Source organism: Salvelinus alpinus, chromosome 31 (genome assembly GCF_045679555.1).
Source record: "Salvelinus alpinus chromosome 31, SLU_Salpinus.1, whole genome shotgun sequence".
In the NCBI taxonomy this organism is placed as follows: domain Eukaryota; kingdom Metazoa; phylum Chordata; class Actinopteri; order Salmoniformes; family Salmonidae; genus Salvelinus; species Salvelinus alpinus.
In genome coordinates, this window is record NC_092116.1 from 7,359,184 (window position 1) to 7,372,977 (window position 13,794).

The 13,794-nt window shown below is 46.0% G+C and overlaps 1 protein-coding gene and 1 long non-coding RNA gene across 8 annotated transcripts in view; one reads left to right on the forward strand and one right to left on the reverse strand.

The window, feature by feature from the left end:
- LOC139561250 (neurexin-2-like) overlaps window positions 1-13,794 on the forward strand; it is a 1,055,901-nt gene that overhangs the window by 438,565 nt on the left and 603,542 nt on the right. For all 7 annotated transcript variants that reach the window (XM_071378226.1, XM_071378233.1, XM_071378230.1 and 4 more), the window contains one exon: window positions 6,307-6,608. In XM_071378226.1, coding sequence (XP_071234327.1) covers window positions 6,307-6,608 — 302 coding nt within the window. The remainder of the gene's footprint in view (window positions 1-6,306; window positions 6,609-13,794) is intronic.
- Window positions 1-13,794, reverse strand: part of LOC139561251 (uncharacterized) — a 68,129-nt gene that overhangs the window by 32,138 nt on the left and 22,197 nt on the right. The window lies entirely within an intron of this gene.

A 13,794-nucleotide genomic window follows, 5' to 3' on the forward strand; every position in this document is an offset into this window, starting at 1 on the left:
AAGGTAGAATAGCTAGCTTGTCTAAATAACTAGATTTTTTAGCCTGAAATGGCTTCTTGGTAGCTCACTATGAAGTTGGGAGATTGGGAACATATCACGGCTAACTAAAGCCAACTTCATAAAATATGGCAAATAGTAATAAAGAGAAATATATATACAGTTGAAGTCGGAAGTTTACATACACCTTAGCCAAATACATTTCAACTCAGTTTTTCACAATTCCTGACATTTAATCCTAGTACAAATTCCCTGTCTTAGGTCAGTTAGGATCACCAATTCATTTTAAGAATGTAAAATGTCAGAATAGTAGTAGAGAGAATGATTTATTTCAGCTTTTATTTCTTTCATCACATTCCCAGTGGGTCAGAAGTTTACATGCACTCAATTAGTAAATGGTAGCATTGCCTTTAAATTGTTTAACTTGGGTCAAACGTTTCGGGTAGCCTTCCACGAGCTTCCCACAATAAGTTGGGTGAATTGTGGCCCCCCCAAAAATTTGAGGTCTTGGCTGATTTTCCCATGATGTCAAGCAAAGAGACACTGAGTTTGAAGGTAGGCCTTGAAATACATCCACAGGTACACCTCCTTTTGACTCAAATTATGTAAATTAGCCTATCAGAAGCTTCTAAAGCCATGACATCTTTTTCTGGAATTTTCCAAGTTGTTTAAAGGAACAGTCAACTTAGTGTATGTAAACTTCTGACCCACTGGAATTGTGATACAGTGAATTATAAGTGAAATAATCTGTCTGTAAACAATTGTTGGAAAAATGACTTGTGTCATGCACAAAGTAGATGTCCTAACCGACTTGCCAAAACTATAATTTGTTAACAAGACATTTGTGGAGTGGTTGAAAAACAATGACTCTAACCTAAATGTATGTAAACTTAAGACTTCAACTGTACAATATATATATGCAGAACAAATCTGACGGGGCACGTGCCTCTGTGCCCCCTATGGGCATGACGCCACTCACAGTGACCGTGAGGATTCTGTTTACAAGATATATATATCTCTCTCTCTCTCACTATCTTTTCTCCCTTTCTCTGCCTCTCTCATTCTCTCCCTATTTTCTCTATTTTACTGCCTCTCTCTCTCCGTCTCTCTGTCGGTTCTCTTCTTCGTTCTCTCTCTCCCTCTCTTGTTCTCTCCTTTCCTCCACGCCGTGATGCCTTTCCGCCTCATCTGAGATTACTCTGAATTCCAATTTCAAACAAAAAAACTCCTTAAATAGTTGTCTCTTTAAGCAGAGGATTCATTGGCTCCCTCATTTGTGCGTGATTGTGTTTTTGCGTGTGCCTGCGTGCATGTTCACAATAATGTATGTGCAGGCGGTCCTATATTTTGGATGACTGCCATTTGAAAAGAAAAGCCTGTATGACTTAATGTTCCATAAAATCAGACTTGTTAAATACATAGTCAAATCACCGTGATTGATGTGCTTGAAATGTCATTATGTTAATACATTAGAGACATTACAGCAATCCTATATCTATAGAAAATGAGTCCATGTCCTCTCTAAGTCTGTATCACCTAAGGCTGCATCCCGCCACTCTCGGCTCCACTCCCGCCACCAGTCCCGCCACTCTCGCCAACAGTACCGCCACTCTCGACACCAGTCCCGCAACTCTCGCCACCAGTCCCGCCACTCTCGACACCAGTCCCGCCACTCTCGCCACCAGTCCCGCCACCAGTCCCGCCACCAGTCCCGCCACCAGTCCCGCCACCAGTCCCGCCACCAGTCCCGCCACCAGTCCCGCCACCAGTCCCGCCACTCTCGACACCAGTCCCGCCACCAGTCCCGCCACTCTCGCCACCAGTCCCGCCACTCTCGACACCAGTCCCGCCACTCTCGACACCAGTCCCGCCACCAGTCCCGCCACTCTCGCCACCAGTCCCGCCACTCTCGACACCAGTCCCGCCACTCTCGCCACCAGTCCCGCCACTCTCGCCACCAGTCCCGCCACTCTCGCCACCAGTCCCGCCACCAGTCCCGCCACTCTCGCCACCAGTCCCGCCACTCTCGACACCAGTCCCGCCACTCTCGCCACCAGTCCCGCCACTCTCGCCACCAGTCCCGCCACTCTCGCCACCAGTCCCGCCACCAGTCCCGCCACTCTCGCCACCAGTCCCGCCACTCTCGACACCAGTCCCGCCACCAGTCCCGCCACTCTCGACACCAGTCCCGCCACCAGTCCCGCCACTCTCGACACCAGTCCCGCCACTCTCGACACCAGTCCCGCCACTCTCGACACCAGTCCTGCCACCAGTCCCGCCACTCTCGCCACCAGTCCCGCCACTCTCGCCAACAGTCCCGCCACTCTCGCCACCAGTCCCGGCACTCTCGCCAACAGTCCCGCCACTCTCGCCAACAGTCCCGCCACTCTCGCCAACAGTCCCGCCACTCTCGACACCAGTCCCGCCACCAGTCCCGCCACTCTCGCCACCAGTCCCGCCACCAGTCCCGCCACTCTCGACACCAGTCCCGCCACTCTCGCCACCAGTCCCGCCACCAGTCCCGCCACTCTCGCCAACAGTCCCGCCACTCTCGCCACCAGTCCCGCCACCAGTCCCGCCACTCTCGACACCAGTCCCGCCACTCTCGACGCCACTCTCGCCACCAGTCCCGCCACTCTCGCCAACAGTCCCGCCACTCTCGCCAACAGTCCCGCCACTCTCGCCACCAGTCCCGCCACTCTCGACACCAGTCCCGCCACTCTCGCCACCAGTCCCGCCACTCTCGCCAACAGTCCCGCCACTCTCGACACCAGTCCCGCCACCAGTCCCGCCACTCTCGACACCAGTCCCGCCACTCTCGACACCAGTCCCGCCACCAGTCCCGCCACTCTCGCCACCAGTCCCGCCACTCTCGCCAACAGTCCCGCCACTCTCGCCAACAGTCCCGCCACTCTCGCCAACAGTCCCGCCACTCTCGCCACCAGTCCCGCCACTCTCGCCACCAGTCCCGCCACTCTCGCCACCAGTCCCGCCACTCTTGCCACCAGTCCCGCCACTCTCGCCACCAGTCCCGCCACTCTCGCCACCAGTCCCGCCACTCTTGCCACCAGTCCCGCCACTCTTAGCTCCAGATTGTAACTCAGTGCTCAGGAGATGGTGTCTCTCAATCTATCTGGCCATCTCGACTCTGCCCTCCCCTGGGAAATGTGTCTAGGGATTAGAGTTATTTGCAGTAATACATTTTTGGGATGAATGGGATTATCCAATCCAGTGAGGGTTCCCCTTGATTCACTCTGATTTGCTGGTAAACCTCATTATCAGAGCTGGATGCCCTACACAGAGTGTGGGGGCATGGGGAAATTACAACAAGACAGTGGTGTCAGTGTGGATCACTGGACTGTTGGGAAGGCAGCTTGTTGATAGACCCTGGTACACAGAGGTACAGTGGCAAGAAAAAGTATATGAACCCTTTGGAATTACCTGGATTTCTGCATAAATTGGTTTGATCTTCAACTAAGTCCCAACAATAGGCAAACATAATGTGCTTAAACTAATAACACACAATGATTGTATTTGTCTGGTCTATATTGAATACATCATTTAAACATTCACAGTGTAGTTTGGAAAAAGTATGTGAACCCCTAGGCTAACTCATTTGAATCAGGAGTCAGCTAACCTGGTCCAATCAATGAGACGAGATAGGAGATGTTGGTTAGAGCTGCCTTGCCCTTTAAAAAACACTTACAAAATTTGAGTTTGCTATCCACAAGAAGCATTGCCTGATGTGAACCATGCCTCGAACAAAAGAGATCTCCGAAGACTTAAGATTAAGAATTGTTGACTTGCATAAAGCTGGAAAGGGTTACAAAAGTATCTCTTAAAGCCTTGATTTTCATCAGTCCACGGTAAGACAAATTGCCTATAAATGTGAAAGCTCAGCACTGTTGCTACTCTCCTTAGGAGTGGCCGTCCTGCAATGATGACTGCAAGAGCACAGCACAGAACGCTCATTGAGGTGAAGAAGAATCCTAGTGTCAGCTCTGTTGACTAGTATATGATACGTAAAACACTAAACAGGAATGGTGTTCATGGGAGGACACCACGGAAGAAGCCACTGCTGTCAACAAGAAAAAACATTGCTGCACGTCTGAAGTTTGCAAAAGAGCACCTGGATGTTCCACAGCGTTACTGGCAAAATATTCTGCAGACAGATGAAACTAAAGTTGAGTTGTTTGGAAGGAACACACAACACCATGTGTGGAGAAAAAATGGCACAGCACATCAACATCAAAACCTCATCCCAACTGTAAAGTATGGTGGAGGGAGCATCATGGTTTGGGGCTGCTTTGCTGCCTCAGGGCCTGGACAGCTTGCTATCATCGACGGAAAAATGAATTCACAAGTTTTTCAAGACATTTTGCAGGAGAATGTTAGGCTATCTGTCCGCCAATTGAAGCTCAACAGAAGTTGGGTGATGCAACAGGACAACGACCCAAAACACAGAAGTAAATCAACAACAGAATGGATTCATTCTGGAGTGGCCCAGTCAGAATCCTGACCTCAACCCGATTGAGATGCTGTGGCATGACCTCAAGAGAGCAGTTCACACCAGACATCCCAGGAATATTGCTGAACTGAAACAATTTTGTAAAGAGGAATGGTCCAAAATTCCTCCTGACCGTTGTGCAGGTCTGACCCGCAACTACAGAAAACGTTTGGTTGAGGTTATTGCTGCCAAAGGAGGGTCAACCAGTTATTAAATCCAAGGGTTCACATACTTTCCCCACCCTGCACTGAATGTTTACACGGTGTGTTCAATAAAGACATGAAAACGTATAATTGTTTGTGTGTTATTAGTTTAAGCAGACTGTGTTTGTCTATTGTTGTGACCTAGATGAAGATCAGATCAAATTTTATGGCCAATTTATGCAGAAATCCAGGTATTTCCAAAGGGTTCACATACTTTATCTTGCCACTGTACGTGGTCATAGAGAAGTAAATGAGAAGAGTTATGAGGTTATGAGTTTCCATGTTGTGTGGAGAGCCATCATTAGTCATTGTTATGACAGAATGACAGGAATGACATGCGGAAATGGTGTCTTTCCCCGCCGTTTCAATGGGACTTGGCATGTGTCCGTAGTGTGAGCTGTCTGTTTTAACTGTTGACTGACAGTAAGAACAAGGATGTCAACCAAGCACTCACACCTCACACTCTCACTACTACTACTACGGTTTCATGATTTTATAGAAATATTTTTTGATGCGTTTTACCAATGCATCAGCACACCTAACAGCAGTTCTGGGTATGGGTAAAATATAAAAAAAGGCAGACATTGAATATCCATTTGAGCATGGGGAAGTTATTAATTACACTTTGGATGGTGTATTAATACACCCAGTCACTACAAAGATAAAGGTGTCCTTCCTAATTCCATTGCTGGAGAGGAAGGAAACCACTCAGGGATTTCAGAATGAGTCTGTGGTGACTTTAACACAGAGTTTAATGGCTGTGATAGGAGAAAGCTGAGGATGGATCAACAACATTGTAGTTACTCCATAATACTAACCTAACTGACAGTGAAACGAAGGAAGCTTGTACAGAATTTTAAAAATATTCTAAAACATGCGTCCTGTTTGCAACAAGGCAATAAAGTAAAACTGCAAAAAATGTGGCTAAGCAATTAACTTTTGTCCAGTATACAAAGTATTATGTTTGGGGCAAATCCAATCCAACGCATTATTGATTACAACTATCTATAATTTTAAGCATAGTGGTGCCTGCATCATGTTCTGGGTATTCTTGTAATTGTAAGGACTGGGGAGTTTTTCAGGATAAAAAAGAAACAGAATGGAGCTAAGCACAGGCAAAATCCTAAAAGAAAACCTGGTTCAGTCTGCTTTCCACCAGACACTGGAAGATGAATTCACCTTTTAGCAGGACCATAACCTAAAATACAAGGGCAAATTTACACTGGAGTTGTTTACCAAGAAGACAGTGAATGTTCCTGAGTGGCCGAGTTACAGTTCTGACTTATATCTAGTTGAAAATCTATGGCAAGACTTGAAAATGCTTGTGTAGCTCATGATTCAGGGCTGTGAATATTTCTGTAATTCAGTTTCAATAGATTTGCAAAAATGTCTAAAAATATGTTTTCAATTTGTCATTATGGGATACTGTGTATATGAAAAAAAATCTATTTAATACATTTTGAATTCAGGCTGTAACACAACCAAATGCAGAATAAATAAAGGGGTATGAATACTTTCTGAAGGCAATGTATATGCTCATTGACCAACAATTACAGTAAAACCTCATCCCTCTCTCTCTCTCTCTCTCTCTCTCTCCAGGGAAGGAAGAGTCGGTGGCCACCTTCAAGGGGAACGAGTTCTTCTGCTACGACCTGTCGCTGACGCCCATCCAGAGCAGCACGGACGAGATCACGCTCTCCTTCCGCACGCTGCAGCGCAACGGCCTCATGCTGCACACGGGCAAGTCGGCCGACTACGTCAACCTGTCGCTGAAGAGCGGCGCCGTGTGGCTGGTCATCAACCTGGGCTCGGGCGCTTTCGAGGCACTGGTGGAGCCCGTCAACGGGAAGTTCAACGACAACACCTGGCACGATGTGCGCGTCACCCGCAACCTGCGTCAGGTAAAGAGACACGACGTGATTGGTCCGTCTTCTATGCAGCGTTTCTCTCTCGCTTTCTGTATCTTTTTGGCTTTCTTATCTCTCTATCTTTCACGCTATTTTGTCTGTTGGTCTATATCTCTCTCTTTTTTCTTCCTTTTTCTCCTGTCGCTTGATCCCCAGCTAATGTTGGTGTTTTTCTCTTCCAGTTCCAGGGTTGAGACCTGCAGAGGAATGCTGCTGTCTTGTCCTCTCTTGTCATGGTTTTCTTTACCAAAAAACAACCAAAGATCCATATCATCTTCTCATTGGGGTAAACGTGGGGGAAGGGGGTCAAAGTTGAGATCACCGAGGAAGTAGAACTGACCCAGTGCCTGAGCGTCACACACATTCATTTATATGTTGGTGGATATCTAGTACACACACACGTCTGGAACATTGAGTACTTGGATGTCGACGTAAGCCTAATAGGGAACACTGCATTCAATAGTCACTACCAATGGGAGCTGTTCTTGTTTATGTATGTATGCATGTAATGTACTTACCCGCATGTGATGCTTTCTAATTTAATCAGAAGAGACGATGCATTTCAGCCCCATCTTAACACATTACTCCATAGATCTTTACAACCAGCTAATCACAGCCAATAGGTGGCAAGGGAGCCCACTCAGCCGATGTGAACACCAGCGTACACACACACACACACACACTAACAAACCCTCACACACGCACATACACGCATGTGCGTGCGCACACGTATACCCCTCACAACCACACATTGAATTGAACAGCACAAGCAAAGGATCGATACCAGGTCATCAATTGGCAGATAGTGGCTGTGAGATGTAATCAATTTCACTTACATTTGCCTTGCTTGCCTCTCCCAGTGTTTTGGTAATTGTAATTGGAATGAATGGCTTGTCGGCCCTAATAATAGCCATTGTAAGGGCCCCGTATTGCAACCAGGCCTGATGTGAATGCGTTAACAAAAAAAAAATCACCTCCTTTGTCCAGCGCCGCGGCAAACATTTACACAAAGCCTTACTTCCTTCTCCCCTGGAAACAAAACAAGTGAGTCAAACTTCCCTGGACTTTTTAATGACTGTAGAATTCAGTCTCGGGCAGGAGAAGGAAAAGTTGTGTTGCCGGTGTAAAGGAACCTCAATGGTGCAGTAAGATTGTGGCATCGTCTTTCATAAGTATCTCTCCAGACCAACTAGTTTAATATGTATCGGTTTTCATAGCAGTCGTTCTTGCTGCAAACGCAGAGATTGAGCCACTACGGTCATGTAGCTTAAATAGCCATGTAGCTTATGTGCCTGCCTCGTCTTTCTCCTGTGAGCTTGACTCGGGGGCGCAAAGCCTTTGACACTGGAAAGGCATGCTCGCACACTGACAGAGAGATTTGCTGGGGGGTGCACAATCATTAGTTCATACTGGTGCATGTACACTAAGTATACCAACCATTAGTAACAACCCCCCCCCTCCCCTCCCCCTCAAATCAATAGTTATTGGTCACATGCGCCGAATCAATGTGCAGGGGTATGAGGTAGTTGAGGCAATACAGTATGTACTATGTAGATATGGGTTAAAGTGACTAGGCAATCAGGATATATAATAAACAGAGTAGCAGCTGTGTGTGTGTGTGTGTGTGTGTGTGTGTGTGTGTGTGTGTGTGTGTGTGTGTGTGTGTGTGTGTGTGTGTGTGTGTGTGTGTGTGTGTGTGTGTGTGTGTGTGTGTGTGTGTGTGTGTGTGTGTGTGTGTGTGTGTGTGTGTGTGTGTGTGTGTGTTGGATTGTCAATTTAGTACTGTATGTGTGAGTGTCTGGGTAGAGTATAGTGAGTGTGCAAGAGAGTCATTGCCCCAAAAAAAGAGGGTCAATGTAAGTAGTCAGGGTGGCCATTTGATTAATGGTTCAGCAGTCTGATGAACACCAAGATGTTCAGGAGTCTTTTGGTCCCAGACTTGGCACTCTGCTACCGCTTGCTGTGCAGTAGCAGAGAGAACAGTCCATGACTTGGGTAGCTGGAGTCCTTGAAGATCTTTAGGGCCTTTCTCTGACACCGCCTGCTATAGAGGTCCTGGATGGCAGGGAGTTCGACCCCAGTGACGTATTGGGTCGTAACCGCTACCCTCTGTAGCGCCTTGCGGTTGGATGTCGAGCAGTTTCCGTAACAGGAGGTGATGCAGCCAGTCAAGATGCTCTCAATGGTGCAGCTGTAGAACTTTTTGAGGATCTGAGAGCCTCCTGGGGGGGAAGAGGCGTTGTCATGTCCTCTTCACGACTGTGTTGGTGTGCTTGGACCATGATAGGTCCTTAGTGAAGTGGACACTGAAGAACATGAAGCTCTCAACTCGCTCCACTCCAGCCCTGTTGATGTGAATGGTGGCGTGTAGTTTCCTGTAGTCCACAAACAGCTCCACGTTGGGGGAGAGGTTGTTGTCCTGGCACCACACTGCCAGGTCTCTGACCTCCCTATAGGCTGTCTCATTATCTTTGGTGATCAGTTCTACCACCATCATGCCGTTGACAAACTTACTAATGGTGGAGTCGTGCGTGGCCACACAGTCGTGGGTGAATAGGGAGTACAGGAAGGGACTGAGCATGCACCCCTGAGGGGCCCCCGTGTTCAGGGTCAGCGTGACAGATGTGTTATTTCCTACCCTCACCACCTTGGGGCAGTCCGTCAGGAAGTCCAGGAACTAGTTGCACAGGGAGGTGTTCAGTCCCAGGCTCCTTAGTTTAGTGATGAGCTTGGAGGGCACTATGGTGTTGAACCCTGAGCTGTAGTCAATGAACAGCATTCTCATATACAGTTGAAGTCGGAAGTTTACATACCCTTACAGTAGGTTGAAGCCATTAAAACTCGTTTTTCAACCACTCCACAAATTTCTTGTTAACAAACTATAGTTTTGGCAAGTCGGTTAGGACATCTACTTTGTGCATGACACAAGTCATTTTTCCAACAATTGTTTACAGACAGACTATTTCACTGTATCACATTTTCAGTGGGTCAGAAGTACACTAAGTTGACTGTGCCGTTAAACAGCTTGGAAAATTCTAGAAAATTATGTCATGGCTTTAGAAGCTTCGGATAGGCTATTTGACATCATTTGAGTCAATTGGAGGTGTATCTGTGGATGTATTTCAAGGCCTACCATCAAATGACCGTTACGTTTAGAGGAAAAAGGGGGAGGCTTGCAAGCCGAAGAACACCAACCCAACCGTGAAGCACAGGGGTGGCACCATCATGTTGTGGGGGTGCTTTGCTCTAGGAGGGACTGGTGCACTTCACAAAATAGATGGCATCAAGAGGTAGGAAAGTTATGTGGAAATATTGAAGCAACATCTGAAGACATCAGTCAGGGAGTTAAAACTTGGTTGCAAATGGGTCTTCCAAATGGACAATGACCCCAAGCATACTTCCTAAGTTGTGGGAAAAAGACTTAAGGACAACAAAGTCAAGGTATTGGAGTGGCCATCACAAAGCCCTGACCTCAATCCTATAGAAAATTTGTGGGCAGAACTGAAAAAGCGTGTGCGAGCAAGGAGGCCTACAAACCTGACCCGGTTACACCAGCTCTGTCGGGGGGGATGGGCCACAATTCATCCAACCTAATGTTGGGACGCTACCCGAAACATTTGACCCAAGTTAAACAATATAAAGGTAATGCTACCAAATACTGATTGAGTGTATGTAAACTTCTGACCCACTGGCAATGTGATGAAAGAAATAAAAGCTGAAATAAATCAATCTACTATTATTCTGACATTTCACATTCTTAAAATAAAGTGGTGAACCTAACTGACCTAAAACAGGGAATTTTTACTAGGATTAAATGTCAGGAATTGTGAAAAACTGAGTTTAAATGTATTTGGCTAGGTGTATGTAAACTTCCGACATCAACTGTAGTTGTTCCTTTTATCCAAGTGGGAAAGGGAAGTGTGGATTGCAATAGAGATTGTGTAATATGTGAATTGGAGTGAGGCCGGGGTTTTTGGGATTATGGTGTTGTGAGCCATGACCAGCCTTTCAAAGCATTTTATGGCTGCATATGTGAGTGCTACGGGAGCTAGTCATTTAGATTGTCCCTGTGACCAAGAACCCCAAGGTAACCTATGGTGGTTTGTTGAAAACATTTAGGTATTACAGACTGGGTTGTGGATAGGTTGAACATTTCAGTGAAGAGCGCATGCTCTGAGTACGTGTCCTGGTAATCCATCTGGCCTCCTGGAGGTCTTACTCACATCGGCTACGGAGAAAGTGATCATATAATCATCCGAAACAGCTGGTGCTCTCACACATGGTTCAGTGTTGCTTGCCTCAAAGCAAGCATAGAAGGCATTTAGCTCGTTTGATAGACTTGCGTCACTCGGCAGTTCTCGACTGGGTTTCCCTTTGTAATTTGTGATAGTTTGCAAACCCTGTAATGAACGTCAGAGCTGGTGTAGTAGGATTCGATCTTAGTCCTGTATTAATGCTTTGCCTGTTTGATGGTTCGTCGGAGGGTGCAGTGGGATATCTTATAAGCGCCCGGATTATTGTCCCGCTCCTTGAAAGCAGCAGCTCTAGTCTTTAGTTCAGTGCAGATGTTGCCTGTAATCCATGGCTTCTGGTTGGGATATGTATGTACGGTCACTCTGGGGACAACGTCATCGATGCACTTATTAATGAAGCCGGTGACTGATGTGGTAAACTTCTCAATGCCATCGGATGAATCCCAGAATATATTCCAGTCTGTGCTAGCGAAACAGTCCTGTAGTTTAGCGTCCGCTTCATCGGACCACTTCTGTATTGAGCGTGTCACTGGTACTTCCTGTTTGAGTTTTTGCTTGTAAGCAGGAATCAGGAAGATAGAGTTATGGTCCGATTTGCCAAATGGAGGGCAAGAGAGAGCTTTGTATGCATCTCTGTGTGTGGAGTAAATATGATCTAGAGGTTTTTCTCTTCCTGTAGTTGCACTGGTGACGTTCTGGTAGAAATGAAGTAAATCTGATTTCAATTTCCCTGCATTAAAATCACTGGCATCCAGAGCTCTGCTTGAGCATTTTCTTCTTTGCTTATGACCGTATACAGCTCGTTGAGTGCGGTCTTAGAGACAGAATCGGTTTGTGGTGGTAAATAGACAGCTACAAAAATACAGATGAAATCTCTCTTGTTAAGTAGTATATTCTACAGCTTATCATGAGGTATTCTAAGTCAGGCGAGCAGAACCTTGAGACTTCCTTAAGATAATATTAGAGGTTGCACTACAGCTGTTGTAGACAAAGAGAGACACACCACCCTCCTTGATCTTACTGGACTCTGCTGTTCTGCCGATGCATAGAAAAACCAGCTAGATGTATATGACTCTTGGATATGACTCTGAGAAGCATAATATATTACAGTTCTCACTGTCCTGTTGATAGGATAGTCTCGAACAGAGCTCGTCCAGTTTATTCTCCAGCGATTGGACATTCGCCAATAGAACAGAGGGTTGAGGCGATTTATTCACTCGCCGCCGTAGTCTCTTCAGGGTGCCCGTGCACCTGCCTCTATAATAGCGCCGTCTTCTCCTCCTTCGATTGTCGGGGATGTGGGCCTGGTCCAGAAAAATCTATGTGTCTTTCGCCTCAAAGTAGAAGTCCTCGTCCAAGTGAAGGTTAGTGATAGCTGTTCTAATGTCTAGAAGCTCTATTCGGTCGTCGGAAACAATGGCGTAAACATTATGTACAAAAAAAGTTAACATCAGCGCCAAAATAGACACAAAAAAAGACAGAAAATAGCACAATTGGTCAGGAGCCTGTAAAACATCCGCTTTCTAATGCAGCTCCATTCTTCCCACATGGCAGGGGTCAGATATTTTTTGCTGCGAGGGCGTTTGCTCGCCAGGTTGAAACAGATTTAATGAGTTTGGAAAGCTGACATGATTCTAGAGATTTTGTCCCTGATCCCAGCCACCCACCACCAGTCCCACTGTAATGATCCACACCGAGCTGTGCTATACCACACATACTCAGCTATACTACAAACACATCTATACTACATACATACACACACACCTGGACAGCTGTAAAACACACACACACACACACACACACACACACACACACACACACACACACACACACACACACACACACACACACACACACACACACACACACACACACACACACACACACACACACACACACACACACACACACACACACACAGCTATAGAAAGTTACAGAGGTACAAAGATACCCCCAAAACATGGTAGCTGTTACCAATAACATGGGAGGTTAGAATTGTTTTGGAGGGGGGGGGGGTTTAAGATATCTATGCCTCTGGAACTTTCTCCCTCATCATTATTCACGATTCATTCAGGATTATCTGTAATCATGGTAAAGTAGCATCCGCATTAATGTAGACGTGTTCAGAAACCGATTCTATTCTTAATTACAATAAAAGTGACTCCAAAATGACAATACATTATTTACCATTTGTTTCTATTGGACTAAACCTAATCTGAAACACAACCAAAACTAACTGCGAACGCATCCAACACGTTTGTAGTAACAAACTTGATGTAGTCATTGCGTGCAAGGAATAAAAACTAAACCTTTGACTATTTTAATGCACAATAAGTGTGTCTAAATACTAATGACACTTAGAGTTGGGCCAACTAGATACATAGAGTGCTTTCATTTATAAACTGTAAAACATATATTGTATGTATGAAAATATCCTCAAATAAAAGGTGGCCTTCTGTGCACAGTCGCCTCATATAAAACATTTGATCTCAAATCCAAAATACTGGAGTATAGAGCCAAACAGTCCAACTACATGCAGAGGGAGTGTACATTGCCACTATTTAATTGTTTGAGAGGCATTATATTATGCTACTGTAATGACACTTCTTAATAGCCTATAAGACAACACAAAGGCCTTTGGCATAGTGGACATGCCCTCAACCTCTGCTCTAGTAATCCCCAGAGAAAAGGAGACCTCTATGTATCCTTGTTGTTGACGTGAGGGGAACCCTATGCATTAAGGAGCTCTACGTTTACACTACCTTCACCCCACTAACTGCCTGGTTGGTTGAGGGAGGATATTGATGGCATTGACCTGACCTGTCACACCTGACCTGCACTCACTCTGCTCCTTGCTAATCAATAAATCCTCTGGGAGCAGATCATGCTACTCATACACATGCAGGGGAACACACACACACACAGTG